The sequence below is a fragment of the Acanthopagrus latus genome, chromosome 12, assembly GCF_904848185.1.
Source record: "Acanthopagrus latus isolate v.2019 chromosome 12, fAcaLat1.1, whole genome shotgun sequence".
Lineage (NCBI taxonomy): Eukaryota > Metazoa > Chordata > Actinopteri > Spariformes > Sparidae > Acanthopagrus > Acanthopagrus latus.
Genome location: NC_051050.1, coordinates 13974874 through 13992619, shown reverse-complemented (window position 1 = coordinate 13992619; position 17746 = coordinate 13974874). Strand labels below are relative to the sequence as shown.

Sequence of the window (17746 nt, the reverse complement as noted above, 5' to 3'; positions counted from 1 at the left end):
GAATGGCCTCTGTCTGCTTCTGGCATTCACTTGCTCTTTTAGTTAGATGGTCCGGGCGGAGAGCACACTTTTATTGAATTAGTCAAATGAAGTCAGCCTGACGTCATGGGGCAGGTAACAGCTGAAGGAGAAGATCTCCCAGACAAGACCAAAGTCAAAACAGAACAGTGGATGTCCCCAGCATCAGTTTTCAACATCACCTTCAGTAAGTAGCAATTTATAATCTATGATGGTTTGATGTCAGTTTAACTATACAGTTTATTGGATAACATCCAAAACTGCAGACAGTACAGTCATTTGAAGGGAAGCATGAATGTTGTGGTTAATGCTACAGTAACGACCGACCAGGAGGAGAACTTGAATGTTAAAGCTCAGCTAAAAGTGAACATTTTCTACCTCAATAACTCGATAATCTTCGTTTTAAGGTGCTCAAAAGTACTGGGCCTTTTTTGCATATGCCGATACTGTGCACTCCTTATGTATAATATTCAAGCCATGGAAATGGTTTATTATGAGCTGCGTGAATCCATCGTGCCACCTTAAAGTGGCAGCATGTTTATCTCTTTATGACCCGAAGTCCTGCCATGTGGAATGCTGTGAAAATTTTACTGTCAAACTAGATTATGTGTCTGAATATCATCCTGTCATGCAGACTATTTAAATGTGAGCTTATTACATGCCATGCACGCAGTGCTCCAAATGAATAAGCACAGTATACTGATGAGACATAGCCTGAGACTGCATGGGCTAATAGTTTGGGCACTCAAAGTCACAAGTCTCTGATAACTGTGTGGTTAGTATTGGAAGTATGAGACACACAAGAATGGGAAATGGAAAGAGACAGAGTGATATGAGCGAGGGAGTTTCACAAGCCAATGTCACAGATGCCTCCCACTGTTGCCATCATAACACATCCATCCCAAAATAACACCTCCGATACTCTAAAGCTGCAAGCACATGCATCTGTCGAGTCGTTGGATGCTTGTGACTGAGCCACATCGTACCAGAAAACCAGAGCTACAGTGCTGAACAATGTCAGCTGATTACAGACGAAAGCTCTCATACAGCTAGACAGAGCATGTGCTACGACACACCAAACAAGTGAAAAGCTGAAGACAGCTGCACATCAGCGTAATTCACTGAGGCGCTGGTCGAATGAGGTCAATGTAAGAGATTTTAAAGGGTTTTCAGCCCATTGAACCTCCTCTCAGGACTTGTAACTTCTACAGATTCAACTCAAATGACCATCCTTTACATTAGCTAACTATTGAAACTATTCATCCATTACATTAGCTAACTATCTCAACCATAACTATTAGCTAATTATTCCATCCTTCACTTTTAGTTATTTTTTCATCCATTACTTTAAGTTAGCAATTTTTAACTGTTTATGAATACCTTTTAACTATTTCAGCTAAATTTAGCTATCTAAACTGTTTGTCTGTTAGGCTACTTTTAGCTATTTCAGCTGTTAATGTTGCAGCTGGCTCAATATGTGGATATATCTTTATGTTCAAACTGTAATGGATATTAAGTACCCCTTGTTGGGAAAACACTGATGCAGAGAAGTTCAAGCTTCAAGGGGAATAGTTTAATTTACATTATGTGGACAAGCATGTTGGTTAAATAGAGGCGCTTGAAAGAAATGAAGTGTCACTCAACGCCTCTCAGGCTTGAAATAGCTAAAGCAGTGGAGCGCATGATTGGAGATGCGGGGTGGAGAGGTTCAGGCACCTCTCTTTCCTCACTCACCTTTCAGCCGACAAAATCAGAGAACGTTAGCATTTTGACCAATCCATCAAAGTGTACTGAAGTGAATCCCCCCCGCACGACCTACCAGGTGTAACAATACTCTTACACTTATAGTTATTTTGTTTGTGAGTTAAAAATACCCCACATGCCACTTTAAAGTCTGCTAACCCTTTGCAATAATCCCTCTTCCACCATCCATCAAGTCGGCGGTTCACTCTCTCATCAGGCCCCAGCCAAACAATTCAGATCAGAAGTCAAAGCACTTGTGACTTGAATCACGTACTCCGGGCGACCTTTCTATAGACCTTGTTACCAAAACAACCATAAACACTCAGATTGTTAGTGGGGAGGCACACACGGCACAAACGCGCCTTGTCTCCAAACCAGTAATTGATGGTGCATGATGTCTCACACTGTGCTGGCTCTGAAGGGACATTTTTACAAAATTAGTTTGATTTGCAAACAACACAAAAACAAGCCTTTGATGTAATTCAAGACGTATTCAAGTGGTTTCAGAGAGTATTAAAATGATTTCAAATTATTATTTAGTTGCATTTATGAGATCACATTTCCTCTGAGGGTATTAGTTGACCTTGGCACCTGATGTCTGACCTCTTATCTCACTTGTCTTGTTTCCTTTTTGGCCTCCTGACTCACTGGCAGCAGTCGGACCAACTTTAATTATAGCCACCACTGCATTCCTTTCTGACAGAATAGGGAAAGATAGATAGAGAGACCTTTGGGGGGGCAAGTGAGAGCAGTAAGTATAGAAGAATATACAAAAATAGAGAAAGATTCAAGATTGTTAAAAATAGACATCAATGCCTGTTGTGTGATTTCATATCATTGCGATGGGGAGGCAGGCCATCATCGTTACGCCATCGTGACTTACTTATAAATCTGCTGCTGGTCTTGACATTTATCTCTTTCTCTTCCTAATGCTAAGACAGAGCCACAGCCATGGGCCAGAAGCTGGAAAAGCTGTCGGAAAAGGATGAGGAGTCACTTGATAATTCAGATTTGTCTGGGCAAACAGCAGAGACAGAAGAACAAGATGACAGTTTTGCGACCCCTCAGGACACTGGTCGGATTAGTGGGATCAGTGTCAATGGACAGGCCACTAGGCCAGCGGGGGAGCTCACAGTCAATCCTGCAAGTACAGACCCCCAAAGTGGGCAACCAATCAGACCTCTAGGTCAGCAGGAGCACTCTCTGAACAGCAAGGGAGAGCGGGTGGGTGGAGACAGGGAGAACCGGAGTGTGGCTCCAACTGTAGAGGAGGCAAAAACTGTCCTGAGACCTAAGGAGGCGAGACAAACTTCAAACAGAAAGCGAGGCTCTGAGAGTAAGGCTGTGGTCTGTACTGGGACTACAGCTATGGAGGAGCAGGGAAATGGGAAGAAACCAGAAATTGGTCGAAGACAGTCTGATCTCGAGTCTGAGACAGTCTCATGCGATCCTACTAATGAGGAAGACTTTGTGTTACTTGAGGGGGATGAGACTTGGATGCCACCTGATGGGGAAAACAGCACCGCTTTTGACGACAGGATAAAAAGAGAGAATCCTCAATCATCCATTAAAAGAAGAGCTGAGGTGGACGCCTCTGGTGGCTACAGGGGCGACAACCGTCCGCAAACTTCTCGGTATTCCCCTCAAGAAAAGGGCACCGACAAGACAAGCAGAAGAAATTCAGACACGACCGACTGTGTGGAAGCACATGCAAAGAGTTCAACCAACGCCTGTTTTGAGAGGGAAATGGGTCAACATTTGCCTGAAGTGACAGGCAGCAGGTGTCGGCTAAAAGGAGTCAGTCATGTTAGAGCTGCCCACACTGAGACAACTGGCAGGGGAGAAGCCGAGAGGGAGCTGAACGTGAATGAACACAGCAAGAGGCAAGTTTCAGCTAACATTCATAACAGGGGTTGGGAAGAGGTAGATCCTTCCTTAAAAGAATCAGAAAAACAAGATAAGGAAAGCCACAATTCAGGATCTATTGCAGCGAAAACACAAGTGGGGGCCAATCAGCCCCATCAGAGCAGGTTTGCTGGTGCTGTATCTAAGAGGGCTAAAGCAGGTACTCCTCGCTCCTATAACAAGAAAGAGGACAGCCAAGTGCTCTGCAACACCGCCAGCTCTCAACGCCCAAAGCCTCCTAGCCCTGAAACACAACCTCTGCAAGACGACCCCTCAATTTCATTGGAACAATGTGACCTGATCCCTTGTCCTTCTCTGGGAGGGAATGAAAGCACTGATGAAAAGAAACAGATTGCAAGCTTAAAGAGGGAGAGCGAGATTGTGTGTTTCTCTGCTGTTGTCACCCCGCCACCTGTAACTCATTGGTTGCCCAAGAGAAACACATCAACGGAAACAGAAACGGGTTCAAGTGTGGTCAATTCAGAGCCGGTGCAAGACACCACCCACGCCTCAAGTGATGTGAAAGATGGTGAGACCATGCCAAAAGAAAAACCCAAAGCTAAAGGTCCACCTCCACCTGTGGCCAAAAAACCTAAAAACCCATTTATAAAGCTCAAAACTGCGCAATTGATGTCTACTGACGTGCAAAGGCGAGGGAAAGATCACCTGCGTTCTGAGGAGAGGGTCAAGAGAAGACACACTTTTCATTTTAACAAAGACCCCCCGTCCCACATTCCACTCAATCAGGACATGTGCGTGCTGTGGGACGAGAGGGGCACCTACACAGCGCCGACCAACAGACGGCCGCTGTCGGTAGACCTCAGCCCTTGGGAACACCTTTCGCTCGGACACATGGATGATCGGTATGGAGATATGATTGACTTCGACTACTGCGTGCGTATGGCAAATCTGTCCCCAGAGGAGGACCTGCAAAACTTTGACATGTTGGAGAGAAGGGTGTTCCTGGAGAGACGAAACAGATTTAAAAGCTCACCTACACATGTGCCAAAAAGGCCCCAAAATAATCTTGCATCCGCGGAGGCTCTAGACATACCCGAGGTCCCACCAGACACTGTAATCCAAAGACAAACACCTGCTTGTTCAAGGAACAGAGAAATCTACCCTGCGGTATCTGAAAGACTCTGCGCACAGGTGAGCGACAACAACCATGGTGTCTACGAAGACACGCGTAAAGACATGACTGACTACAGTGGTGACAGGGACGCAGGGAGTGGCGGTGAGGTGGATTCGTACAAACCAGTGGCGGAAATTATCAGAGAGACAAATCAACTGCAGCGACATCAAGGCCGGGTCAAACCTGAAGGGGCCAAAGCTCAAGTTCGGGTGGCGGAGCAGAGTCCAAGTGTGAAAGTATCCCAAATGAAGACTGCCTTTGACGTCCCAAAGAAATCCAGAGAGAGACCACCACAACCTCAAACACCTCCGAAGAAAGGTAAGGACTTTGTTCATGTCTGAGACATCAGTTCAATCTGTTTTAATGACCCAAAGCATTCATACACAACAAAGAACATGTGTTATTCAGATGAGCGGGTACTTTCCAAACTGAATATCACATGAAAACTCTTCAATTAAAAAAAAATGTCATGGTAGAACTTTATTTGAAGGATTCGGGGTTTACTTCACGTTTGACTGGAATCTGATTGCAATAACAAGCACAAAAATCTTATTTTAAGCTCCTATGATTAAAATGTTAAATATTTTATGTTAACACTGGATCAGTTGATTATGTGTAATATGAAGGCTATTCACTTGTTGTGACAAATCCATAGAGAAATCTTAGCCAACAGTGTAGTTCCCATCATCTCTATGTAGCTTATAGCCTCTTTCAGCTCATTGTTTTGGTTTTACAGCAAGCAAGGATACCATGTTGGTTCAGCTCTCAGGTCAAAGCAAAAAAAGAAAAAAGCTGTGATAAACCAACCAGAACCGAACAACACCAACAGTCAGCAACAAGCTTCTGAACACAGTGGAATTAGAAGAAGTGTGAACATTCACCAGGTGGCCAGAAACACACCTCTGCATGACTGCTAATGTTTCTCAGTCGCGGACAGATGTGTAAAAAGCAACTGCAGTAGATATTCTTCTTAAAACCTGTGTTTTATTGAAAGCAGCTGATGCATTCACGCTCTTCCAGTAAGGTAACAACAGCAGTCTTGTGATGTAATATACAACATTTTAGATAAATTCAATCAAGAGTCTTGTTTTCCCTGAATGATTGAGATGGCTAATTCAATATAAAGCAAAGCAAGGTTTCCCCAACAGGGCCGAACTGTGATTCAGTATGACTGACATGACTGAGGACAAAGAACGTCTTCCTGTCATTTATTTCATTTGAAGACCGAGTTAATACTCTCACCAGTGAGGGCGCAATCTGGGCTGTCCGGCTGTGTGTGTGCAGTTTGAATGCTGTCCCTATGTTAACCTGCTCCCACACACACATTTACTCCTAGATGTAAATGACAGTATTAATGTGTCTGTCTGCCTTATTAATCCCCTTGGCAGTTTTGGAAGCTGTCCACGGTGTTTCCTCACCCTCTGCTGATGCTTATTGGGATTTAAGATCAAAGCCCTTCGAAAGAAGAAGCAAACACATTTGAGATTAGTTAGTGTTACACAGTAACCACCCAGTAACTCAAAACTGTTATATAATCTCAATGCAGACCAACTCACACAGTCACCAATCAACTGTCCCCATAATGTGAAAAAAAGTAATGTCAATTCAAGGTCCACCGTTTCACTCAGTCTTCCTCAGATGTCACAGAAATCGATTCCACTGACGCTGTTGATCTCACCCATAGCGATTTTCAGACTTCTCACCAGTTTCAACTTATTAACTATTTATGAAAGCTGATCTTGATGTGGACCAGGTGATACGGTTGAAAGCCCAGAGGAAGAGTTATTTTAGCAAGTGGATCTCAGCTTGGGATTCTTTTGTAGAACCACTAATACCAAGGTCAAGATAAAGTGAACTTTCACAATAACTTTCACAGATATTGTCCAGGTCCTTTTATCCATTCCCTGCTCATTTATTTATTTATTTATTCATTATTTCTTCTTTTTTTTATCTAGAGGTGTCAGTGCTTTTGCAGTGGCAGCACCAACACTTTGGAAAAGCCTTGCCCAGTCCATCAGATCCTTCCCATCTTGGGTTGAATCTGAGTTTGTATCGTGTGTGTTGAATGTATGTGGGTGTTGAATGTATGTGGGTATGTATGTACGTATGTAAGGGGGTTTGACTTGTGCACTTTATTATTTATGTGAAGAACTTTATACTGTTTTAACTAAAAAAACTGTTTTACCAAAAAAAAGGCTATACAAATAAAGTTATTATGATTATATTATTATATTATACTAACTAGTTTTTGTGCAGTCTGTAAATGGGGACTAGATAATCAAATGGCATTAGCTGGGTCAAAAACAACATTAAAAATATGACCTTTAATATCCACGGATGCATCTTAGGCATCAGCTTACAATGGGGGAAATAATATAATGATGTATATATAATATAATATCTATAATATATAATATAATGTATAATGAATTCCAGTTGCCAGATTTAGGGGCTCATGTATGTTCTGACAGAACGGTTAATAGCTGATTTCCCTGAAGGCTTGTGATGTATGGCTGAATCACAGACTATGGGGGGGGGGGTGTCTTTATTCTGTTTGGGCTGCCCAGGCCAGGGTGGGCTGGGATGGGATGGGACAGAGGGGGGAGGGGAGGAGGGCCTGTGGCACAAAAGAAGAAATTCTTTCTGAAAATCCACATTTTTGCACAGCTGAACAAAAACACATTGCTACAGTACGTCTACTCCAAATGACACGGAGAGGATGCAGCGAGACACCCAGTTCTCCTGCAGCCCCCCCATCCCCATTCACAGCCCAAATGAAATCTGACTTCTCGTCTGCGCATGTGCTGTGGCCGGTCGTCAAACGTACCCTATTGAATTTAATAACGATGAGGGTAGACGATTGCTAGTCTTCCGCAGGTGAGAAGCGGACAGGGGATGCTCTGTTTGTCATCTGGCATCCTGAAATACCACCAGATTTAAAACACTGCCTGCCGGCCACATATTTTGCAATCAGCAGGGGGAATAAGAGCGTAGCGGCTGAGCTTCTTTTTTGTGGAGACAAGGGATACTAGAGCAACGTCCTGCAGGATAAGGGCGCGCCTAAACTACCAGATTCATGTGTTGTGATTGATTACCCCCGTGCTTACGAAAATCTTGCATAGATTTAGGAGGTAAGAAAGCCTGAAAAGTCTTCTTCTTTTTTTTTCTTTTTTGCATTGTGCATTATGCATGTGATTCGTCGCTCGGGGCTGTGCAGCATCCATGTAGCTCGCTGGATGGGTTTGAGAATGGGAGCAGCCTGAAACCTTGGGTGGAAATATCTGCACTTGCGTCAGCTGGCGGCGGTCCACCGCAGCTAACAGCTAGCGGCTAGGCTAGGTCGCTAGCTTAACTGATGAACAGTTGGGGTACAAAACAACAGAGGCGGGCTAGTGGAGCAGTTATGGAAAAATGACACATTCCACTCTGACTTTACTGCTTTTTATGGAGAGAACACACAAGCCGTACGTCTACTTGTGTTGTATTTTAAAGGAAAATGTGAAAGAACACTCCCCCCGGGCTGCCTCCTCCTTGCTAGCGGTGTAACGTTTCGCCGCGTGAGCGGCTGTTGAGACGGGACCAGCCCCGGCACAGCTGCCGAGCTGCCGCCGAAGCAGTGCGGCATAACACGATCAGCTATCATCGTCGCCACCTTTTATCGTTAAACCTTAATTTTACTCACCATACGTCGTTTTACCATGGCTCTAAACATTATGCCAAAGCACATGTTTTGGGGCGTTTTCGAGCGCGGCTCACATCTGGGGCGTGCTCACCAAAATACAAATCTGCATACGCTCCTCACCCCCTTGTTCCACGCTAGCGAGCGTTGCTAACTTGTTTCTAGCTAGCGTTAAACCTTTTACCCCCCTGCAGCGTTATAACATTTTTGTTCAAAATCACAGCTGTACGGTCATTATCGGTTTGACGTTTCAGTTAACGGCCACTCGTTTTAATGGGGAGGAGGGGACGACACCGAGCTTTGTGATAACATCGGCTAACGCTAGCCATCTACCATTGTTTAACGTTAGCATGGTGCAGCTGTTTGCACCCTCCGTCACACTACACGCCTGTGAAATGGCTTTAAGCTTCAACTATAAATCACGCTGGTGTTATATTTTAAACAAAAAAAAAACAAAGATTGAAGTTGAAGCGCGAGTGATTGCATACTTGGTTGCACCCATTTCGTTGCATTGTCCAGAGATCCACAGAAATAACAGAAAGGGAGCACAGACTGTATTATCATTAAATACCAGAGGGGCCATGATATTCTCCTCCAACCGGCACTCCTGGACAATAATATCATAGCAGTAGCCCGTGACTGCTGAAACAAGGCCCTGGCCGCCACCATGGTGCTCAGCAATGTGTGTGATGTGGGCACAGAGCATGTTGTAATGTATGGCACCAACTGAAGGCTGCAGGGGGGCTGAAGCAGCTCATTTTGTCAGATGCATATTTGCGATGAGGAGGGCTGCTTCTTGAATGGAGAGCTAATATTGGCTGAGGGAACGCGTTGTTCTGGTCAGCCGTGAAGTGTAACCCTGTGCTGCCCGGGCATCATTCAGCCCTGCAGCCACACGATCACTGCTTTATGTCTCTGTGTGCTGTGAATGAACTGTGCCCAGAGCGAGGATTTGATTCATCAAGAGGGTCAGATTCTTGTAATCCACCGTAGAGACTTTCTCTCACATCTCAGTCTGAGATGATAATAATAGTAGAGATGGAAGTGCTATTTAAGACGAGGTACATTACAGGTATGCATTTTGTCTTTGGGTGAGAAACTAAGCTATTACAATGTGTCTTTCTGTTAATGCAAAATGATGCCCTTACATTGGACTGTATGAACAGTTCAAAGTTTGAAGTTACGTCCTTTAAGTTATACGATAAGTGCCCATTTTCATTAGGGGTGAATTGATTATCAGCCCTTGTCAATTATCAGGGCCGATATTCAGCGTTTTCCGATTATCAGCATCTGTGTTTTTTAAAAAATGTCTTACTTTGGCTCTGATGCAAATCCTCTCACATAATGCTCAGCAACATCTGATTGTTAACACGTCACAATTGATCATCTAAGCAATTTTAAGAACACAGCGTTATATCAGCGATCAAATCTTAAGGCACGTTTACAAGTTCTGTTGAGTCCTTTTAAAAACTCGGGATGATTTTGGGAAAATCCATGTGTTTTATTAGATCGAAAAGGCTGCGATTCATCTGTTTCCATTTTTTAAAAAGCCACGACTAGATGTGGAGAGGCAGGTGGGTAACTATAGAAAAATCCTGCAGCATGCCTAACAGCTCAGTATGCCACTTCAGACTGGCAGCTTAATTACTGTGCTCAGACTCTATATATCCACATAATTACACAGGAAAGCCTGTCACTAAACCAACGGAAAATCTCCCTCAGGTATCAAAAACAGGTCTTTTTCACTACAATTGGCAAGGCAAAGACATGTCAAGGTGTAGGAGAATTCCCATTGTGTTTGGTTTTCTTGTTTTGGCTGCAGATCAGGTCTGACCGTTTCCGAAGTTGTCAAAAAGCCAACAGAGACACAATTTGCTTGTTTCCAATCGGCCTTTCCAGAGGCTGGAAGCAGAAATGAGAGTCGGAATAAACGGGAAGAGGTGAACATGCTCGGGGGTGCACTGAGCCAAAACGGGATCATTAAATGTGGATCAGAAATCGAGATCATTTTCGGAATCGTGGAGCAGCAGCTCTGAGGTGCGCTCGCAGGAGATGATGTGGTAAAACATAAAACGCACCGCAGCCATTCTTCATAAATGATGCATCCATCTCAATAAAACCTTCTTGTACTTTTCAAGAAAAATGTAGTTTAATGCCAATTCTGACTTCTTACTTGTTAAACTCTGTTCTTTTTTCTGTTAGTTACATATAACAATACCAAGAAAAGTTGCCTGACCATGATTACGCTCTATAATAGAAACTGCTTGCTGCAGATTTGTGTTTTGCAGCAAGCTGCGGAAGTGGAGCTCATTCAGCTTCACAAGGTAGCATGAAATATTAATGATTCCTAAAACTTTAAATGTTGGCCGTCATCTAGCTACAGTAAATGGAACATGTGAGCTCACTGCCCAGGTTGAATGACATCCATACACTGTAAAATAGGATAAACAGTACATGGATTTAAATGGTTTATTAAAATACACTTCAAGAGATGAAGTATTGTAATTCTATTCATACAGCTTGTTGGCTGGCATTAAGACATCTACCACATGGCTGAGATAAATCTAATCAAATCACAAGAGCAGATTTTTTTTTTTCAATAAAAGGTCAATAAATGAATGAAATTATAAATGAAGGTTTGTGGTGCTACAGAGATGCATACAGATCATATTCTCCAGACATAAGGGAACATACTAGTTGGGCAAAGACCCCAGCAAATAACATCATTGTCATTTTTCAAGTGAACATGAAAATGAAATCCCAAAATTACCGTTCCCCCTAAACTCGTGTCATCACAATCACAATGTCCGTCAAAATAATCACAGTAGGAATCAGCCGGATAGTGTATCGCCCAGTGTTGCATGCTGTGGTTCAAAACCCAAAATTTCCTGACTTAAATCAAACGTTCAACCAGGGCTAGTCCTTGCAATTTATACATTTTCCTCATAATATGCTAATATACAATGTTATGTAATTTGTTATCCGGTGAAATTTGAGACTGACATCGCTTTAAAGCTGCTTTAATTTTTCCTGCCTTCTAATCAGGCTGGAAATTTACACTGAGATAAGGAGGTAAACACAGCTGGATGAAGACTGTGTCTCTCACATACAGTTCACCTCAAATGTCTGCCTGGAGGAGTGCACCAGAGACAAACTCAGTCACAGTTGATAAGCATAACGTCAGATCAGACAGACTTCACTGGCTGAAAACCAAACCAACCCCCAAGGTGTGTCAGGATGCTAAATTTTGGCAGAGAGGGTTGGCTCATTTTCAGATTGTAGAACATCAGTTTGTGCAGTGTTTAGACATTTGAATTTATGTTAGAATTTTTTTTGATGAGGCACATTTCCGGGCAAAACACTATTATTGGGAATAACCAGAGGCCCCTACATTTTTTATTGCTACTAAATGGGATTGCCAAGCAGACAGATCAGACGTGTTATAAAAATGTATCGGTCCTGCTGATCGTGACCTCTGCTGACCTTACCCAAATAAAACCTCAGCACTGTCTAGAGGACTGAAAAACCAATTGATTTATAATTCTGATACTAATAAGTGAATCGTGTTTTGAATTTGCAATATTAATGACAATTTATATTAAAAAAAGATTGCTACTTGGCATCTACGTATCCATACAATACTGCCATGCAAACTAACGCCACACTCTGCCACCGGCCACAAAACACTCACTGATTCTGAACCGTTTCTCTCTGCAGACATGCTGCGGCGAGTTGTGCGACAGAGCAAGTTCCGCCATGTCTTTGGCCAGGCCGTGAGGAACGACCAGTGCTACGATGACATCCGCGTGTCCAGGGTCACATGGGACAGCTCCTTCTGCGCCGTCAACCCCAAATTCGTTGCCATCATCATCGACGCCAGCGGGGGAGGAGCCTTTCTCGTCCTTCCCCTACAAAAGGTGAGAGGCTCTCCGGCACGCCTTTTTGAGAGACATGCTTTATGTCCTGTTAGCGCGATTACAAGCAGTGGTATGTTATTTGTTTTGGTGTGAAGTCAGAAATGTTTAAATCCAGCACACTGGATCTTTAGCTATCAGTTCGGAATAGATGGCTGTGTGGCACTGACACAGAGGGAGATACAAGGGTTGTCTGTAATAGTACACCGTATGATGTTATAGTATTGGGAACACGTTGTTAATCAATCCTATAGGCTTGTTCTCTGTCAGCAGACCTTCAGGATGAACCCTGTGACCCTGCCCTGCAGGTCCCCCGAGGCTCATATCTATAGTACAACCCAGAGATAATCAATGTTTAAATCGGCCAGATAGTAAAGGCATCCAGTGCGTATCCTGTTACAGTTGCCTCATTGAACACATGATACTCGCAGAGGGGATGGGTGCTGCTGTGCCATTGTCATCAGTCCCTAGGCTCATTGATTTATTACTGTAGAAATCACAGATGGACGTCCATGACAGTAAAAACAAAAAAGGTCATAACATACATTATTCAAGCTCTGGATCTTGATTGCTTGTTTCTTAGGCCAGGATGAGGACACGTGTGGGGACGTCGCCGCATGATGAGTCACTAAGTGTATTCACGCAAAGGAGCCACATCTAGGGACCACAAGATAGTCGAACTGGTCATTTTCATATCTCTCGGACAGATATCAGCTTCCAGAGCGCTGTTGCTCCTCTGCAGCTCTCACTCTGTCACTCTTTTGTAACAGCAGTTGTCTCCTGTCTCGCAGACTGGCCGTATAGACAAGGTCTACCCTACAGTATGTGGTCACACGGGCCCGGTGTTGGACATCGACTGGTGTCCTCATAATGACCACGTCATCGCTAGTGGCTCCGAGGACTGCACAGTCATGGTAAGGACATGGTTAATCTCCGACAAAGAGCTTTGAGGTTGTTATTATTTTTCACTAACTCTACATTTAAAGAAAAGCAGCAGATTCTTACTTTAAAGAAGCTGGAACCAGCAAATATTTGAAATGCTAAATTCAATATCAAAATAGTTCTGATTTCAGTTGACTTCTTCGCAGCTCTATCTGTAAAAGGATTTCAATTATTATTTTCTTTCTGTTCCTCCTGATTTTCTTCGGCTGATGTGTAAATTTGTATTCCCTGGTTCAGGTTTGGCAGATCCCTGAGAACGGACTGGAGAATCCCCTTTCAGAGCCCGTGGTCGTGCTAGAGGGCCACTCTAAGAGGGTCGGCATCGTGTCCTGGCATCCCACCGCTCGCAACGTTCTCCTCAGCGCAGGTAAGCTCGAACGGAGGCCTGCAGAACGTCTCATGCACTGAAACTGTCTTTGCTGTTAGTCGACTGTGCACAGCTGAACTCCAAATCGGACCGGTTATCTCAGGGATCGCCTCGCGCACCGTTGTTTTGTCTGACATGAAGTGCTTAAAATAAACTTGGACACAGAGGTGAGTGTATTCAGGCTGCGCTGCATGTGTCCATTTTAGGGTGTGACAACCAGATTGTCATTTGGAACGTGGGCACGGGAGAGGCCATGATCAACCTGGAGGACATGCACCCTGATGTTATCTTTAGTGTCAGCTGGAGCCGCAACGGCAGCCTGCTCTGCACCGCCTGCAAGGACAAGAAGGTCCGCGTCATCGACCCCCGTAAAAAGAAGGTCATCGCGGTAAGTCGAAGCGCTGCACAGGGATTTGGAGCCTGGATGCTCCGCGTGTGGAGTAATCTTTCCCAGAATGAGCCTACAAACATGGCCGCCCAGTCTGACAAGTGTTGTTTCTGTTTTCAGGAGAAGGACAAAGCTCACGAGGGAGCTCGACCAATGAGAGCCATCTTTTTAGCAGACGGAAACATATTCACTACTGGATTTAGCCGCATGAGCGAGCGCCAGCTAGCCCTGTGGAAAACCGTACGTCACCAGAGTGGATCTCACTTAATCCTGACACAGCACATAAACACTGCCATCTCCATGACACAGCTGTAGAACATTGCTTTGATTGAAGTCCAGATATCGTCACTGGTTTCCATCAGTTTCTCACATGCTTGCTGAATGTGCTTTTTTTTCCTTCTATTTTTCCCACAAAAAACAAATTTGTCTCCTGTCTCTGCTCACTGAGGCTGTTGCACCTCAGCTCCAGCTGGGGGCAGTTTGTGGTTAAAGTCAAAGGGTAACATCAACACCATGATCTTACTTTTCCAGTCCTAAGTATTGGCAGAGTATGACTTGTTATTGTTCAATATTGGCTATAGGAGAGGAGCACAGGAGCAGATTGTTGGACTGAAATCATGTGCAGTTGCTCCACACTTTAGCTTCTCTACAGTCATCACATTTTGTGTCTCCAGGATAACATGGATGAGCCGATATGTGTTCAAGAGATGGACTCCAGTAACGGAGTCCTGCTGCCCTTCTATGACCCCGACACAAGCGTGGTTTACCTGTGTGGAAAGGTGAGCACCCCTGCAGAGAGTTTTTAAAGGTTTTGTCTTCTAATAATTTGATCCACAAACTGACTCTGAGCCACGACCATGTGTCCTCAGGGTGACAGCAGCATTCGGTACTTTGAGATCACCGATGAGGCGCCGTTTGTTCACTACCTCAACACCTTCTCCACCAAGGAGCCCCAGAGAGGCATGGGATACATGCCCAAAAGAGGCCTGGATGTCAACAAATGTGAAATCGCAAGGTACTTCAGCAGTTATGTCTTAGATTGTTGGTTTATTACTGATGTTCAGTTTGTCCTTCTGTGGATTGTGCAGCGAATGTCAAGTAAAGTACATTTAAAAAAATATATATATTATTACATAATTTGTCAGCAAAATCGGTGAATCTTCTGATACAGTTAATTGCTGGTTTTATGAAACATCAGAAAACATGAAGCGTAAAAAAGTTATGTGAATCGATTTGTTATAACAATAAACTTTCACATTATAATAAGATAAATAGTGTAGTAGAAAAGTTTCTTGAGTAGTTCGTACTCATAGTTTTGATATTAATCATATTATTTGAATCTTCTCTGAAGGTTTTACAAGCTACACGAGAGAAAATGTGAGCCAATCATCATGACAGTCCCCCGTAAGGTAAGTCTGTGTCTGTTTCAAGTAATGAGTATATTCGTCCCTTCAGCATTTTGCACCGTCCTCCCTCTCCTCATGACGTTTCCTGTGTCCCCTCCACCCGTCCAGTCGGATCTGTTCCAGGACGACCTGTATCCCGACACGGCCGGCCCCGATCCCGCCCTGGAGGCAGAGGAGTGGTTCGCCGGGAAGAACGGCGGGCCAATCCTGATCTCGCTCAAAGACGGCTACGTGTCCACGAAGAACCGCGATCTGAAAGTGGTCAAGACGAAGAACGTCCTGGAGACCAAGCCGGCCACAAAAGCAGAAAACATCCCGACTGTCCCGAAGCATGTTTCAGCTCCACAGCCCTCTGTAGTGAGTGTCAATCATGTTATTTGCACGCTTTCCTTCAACTGTATTTTCTATTTTTCTTTCTTTAACTAGGTTCTTCTTGCAGATTAGTATGACTGTTTCCTGCTGCACAGCATTTTTCTGCTGACATTTGGATTCACAGTAATTACTATGGTTGGAACAATCCTCCAAAGTTATGGATCAGCACATACTTTGGTATTTGGGTCACACTTCAGTGGACCAGCCAGGGAAAATGTTGACTGCTGGAGACTTTCATTTCTTGTAAAATCTTTGCTCATTTTGACGGGAAAATGTTATTTTAAAGTAGATGAGATGCAGCATTTATCAGCCAGAAGAGTCAAATGAGAGGTCGAGCTAACCTTGTTTCCATTCTTTGACCAGAAAATGGAAGACAAACTGGAAGAGGTACTTCGAGAGTTCAAGTCACTCAGGGACCGCGTCATCCTCCAAGACCGTCGAATCGCCAGACTGGAAGAGCAGGTCGCCAAGGTGGCCATGTGAAGACACCGGCTCCTTCCCAGGATCGTTCATCATTTTGGAAGGAACCAAAATGGAGGGGGGTCAGCCAAAATTCTCACTTGATTCGGCTTCATTGAGCTTGGCGTCGTCCCTGCGACGACACCGGGCCGACATTCCAAGACGAACTTTATTTTTTTCCTCATCAAGTTTCACTCTACGCCCCGACACACAGAGAAAAAGGAAAAACTCTCGCAGCAGCTCATGTACACATTTGAAGAAAAAGACATTTTTGTTGAAGGAAAAAAAGTCTTAAGTCTTTTTTTTGTTGTTTTTTATCGTTTTCAAATTTGTGGTAAAACATTCTCATGTGAAGTTTGTACTTACTACTCAAAAAACTGTATGTAGCATCAGTATTTCCATTGTTACTCTTTTGTGTTGCCAAATACGAATCGTGTGCGGTTTTCATGCACTGCTTTTACATTTTTATTTTTCTCTCCTGTCGTACATTCCAGACACAACCTGGTAGATTTATTTAGTCGAGCTGGAGTTTTTTTGTTTTGTTTTTTTTAAACAATAGCTGTTTTTCCCTCCCAGCAGTTTGCTCATTGATAAACCATCAGATTTATGAATGTGGAAGAATTTCCTGGATTCTTCGCTTCTGTTCCTGTTTCTTCTGGGCTTGAAAATTCGACATTGGGTTTTATTGGGGAGGGAGGAGGGGGGGTTGCATCTCTCTGGTGTAAATGTTGTGCAAATGTAGTGGTGCCTCTCGTCACTGTTAAGGGTCAATCTACAGTCGCCCTCTCCAGTGCGTATTTGGTGTTGGGAAGGGACCACTCACCCAGCTTGTGTTTCACTGAACCCCTGACAAACAGTTCTGTGCACATAATAAAGATTTTACACATGAAAAACGTTTTTTCTTTCTTTATATTCTTTGAGCTTCTAGTAATCGCTATCTGATCAGGAGTCTAGAGATAGTGAAGTGAAACTTTGATGCTACAGAATCTGCTGGAAGTTGTACTAGATTTATAAACTCTGATCAGCAGAAATGTATCTTTTTTAAATGTTACATTCATAAGGAGGTATTTAGAAGGTTGTAGTTGTTATTTACTTTGTAGATTAATATTTAACAAACAATATATGATGATTACAGGTAAAGGTGACAGTAAGTAGTGATTGTACTGATAGCACTTAGTCTAAAGATTTAAGGCTGCCTCATATTTGATTAATCTATTTTATTAATGAATTTGTTGGTCTGTAAAAAATGAAATGATAAAAAGCAAAATGATGGGTACTTAGCTTGACAAGACCAAATCCCAAAGACAAGTACCTGAACCGCTACATTTTAGGGGAATATTTGCTTCCGAGATGACTTAAACGAATACATCATATCAAATACTGAATTAAAATAATAATTTGTGTTCTAACTCAACCTC

The 17746-nt window shown here is 43.5% G+C and overlaps 1 protein-coding gene and 1 long non-coding RNA gene across 4 annotated transcripts; one reads left to right on the top strand and one right to left on the bottom strand.

The window, feature by feature from the left end:
• The first annotated feature begins 3100 nt into the window (after window positions 1-3100).
• Window positions 3101-17221, top strand: coro1cb (coronin, actin binding protein, 1Cb). Of its 3 annotated transcripts, none has more exons than XM_037117162.1 (11): window positions 3101-5119; window positions 12198-12397; window positions 13186-13308; window positions 13574-13703; window positions 13910-14091; window positions 14212-14331; window positions 14766-14870; window positions 14961-15106; window positions 15443-15500; window positions 15606-15854; window positions 16233-17221. In XM_037117162.1, exons 1-11 carry the CDS (start codon window positions 3130-3132, stop codon window positions 16350-16352), a joined length of 3423 nt encoding a protein of 1140 aa, XP_036973057.1. In that variant the 5' UTR covers window positions 3101-3129; the 3' UTR covers window positions 16353-17221. The 3 variants fall into 3 exon arrangements, with proteins under 3 accessions (XP_036973057.1, XP_036973059.1, XP_036973058.1); XM_037117164.1 differs by lacking the exon at window positions 3101-5119 and adding an exon at window positions 7616-7678 and having other exon boundaries at window positions 16233-16352; XM_037117163.1 differs by lacking the exon at window positions 3101-5119 and adding an exon at window positions 7621-7932 and having other exon boundaries at window positions 16233-16352.
• On the bottom strand, window positions 5766-12176 carry LOC119029931. Its single transcript, XR_005078135.1, has 2 exons — window positions 8484-12176; window positions 5766-6256 (listed from the first exon to the last, which is right to left on the bottom strand). It is a non-coding gene; the product is annotated as an uncharacterized LOC119029931 (long non-coding RNA).
• Window positions 17222-17746: the final 525 nt, after the last annotated feature.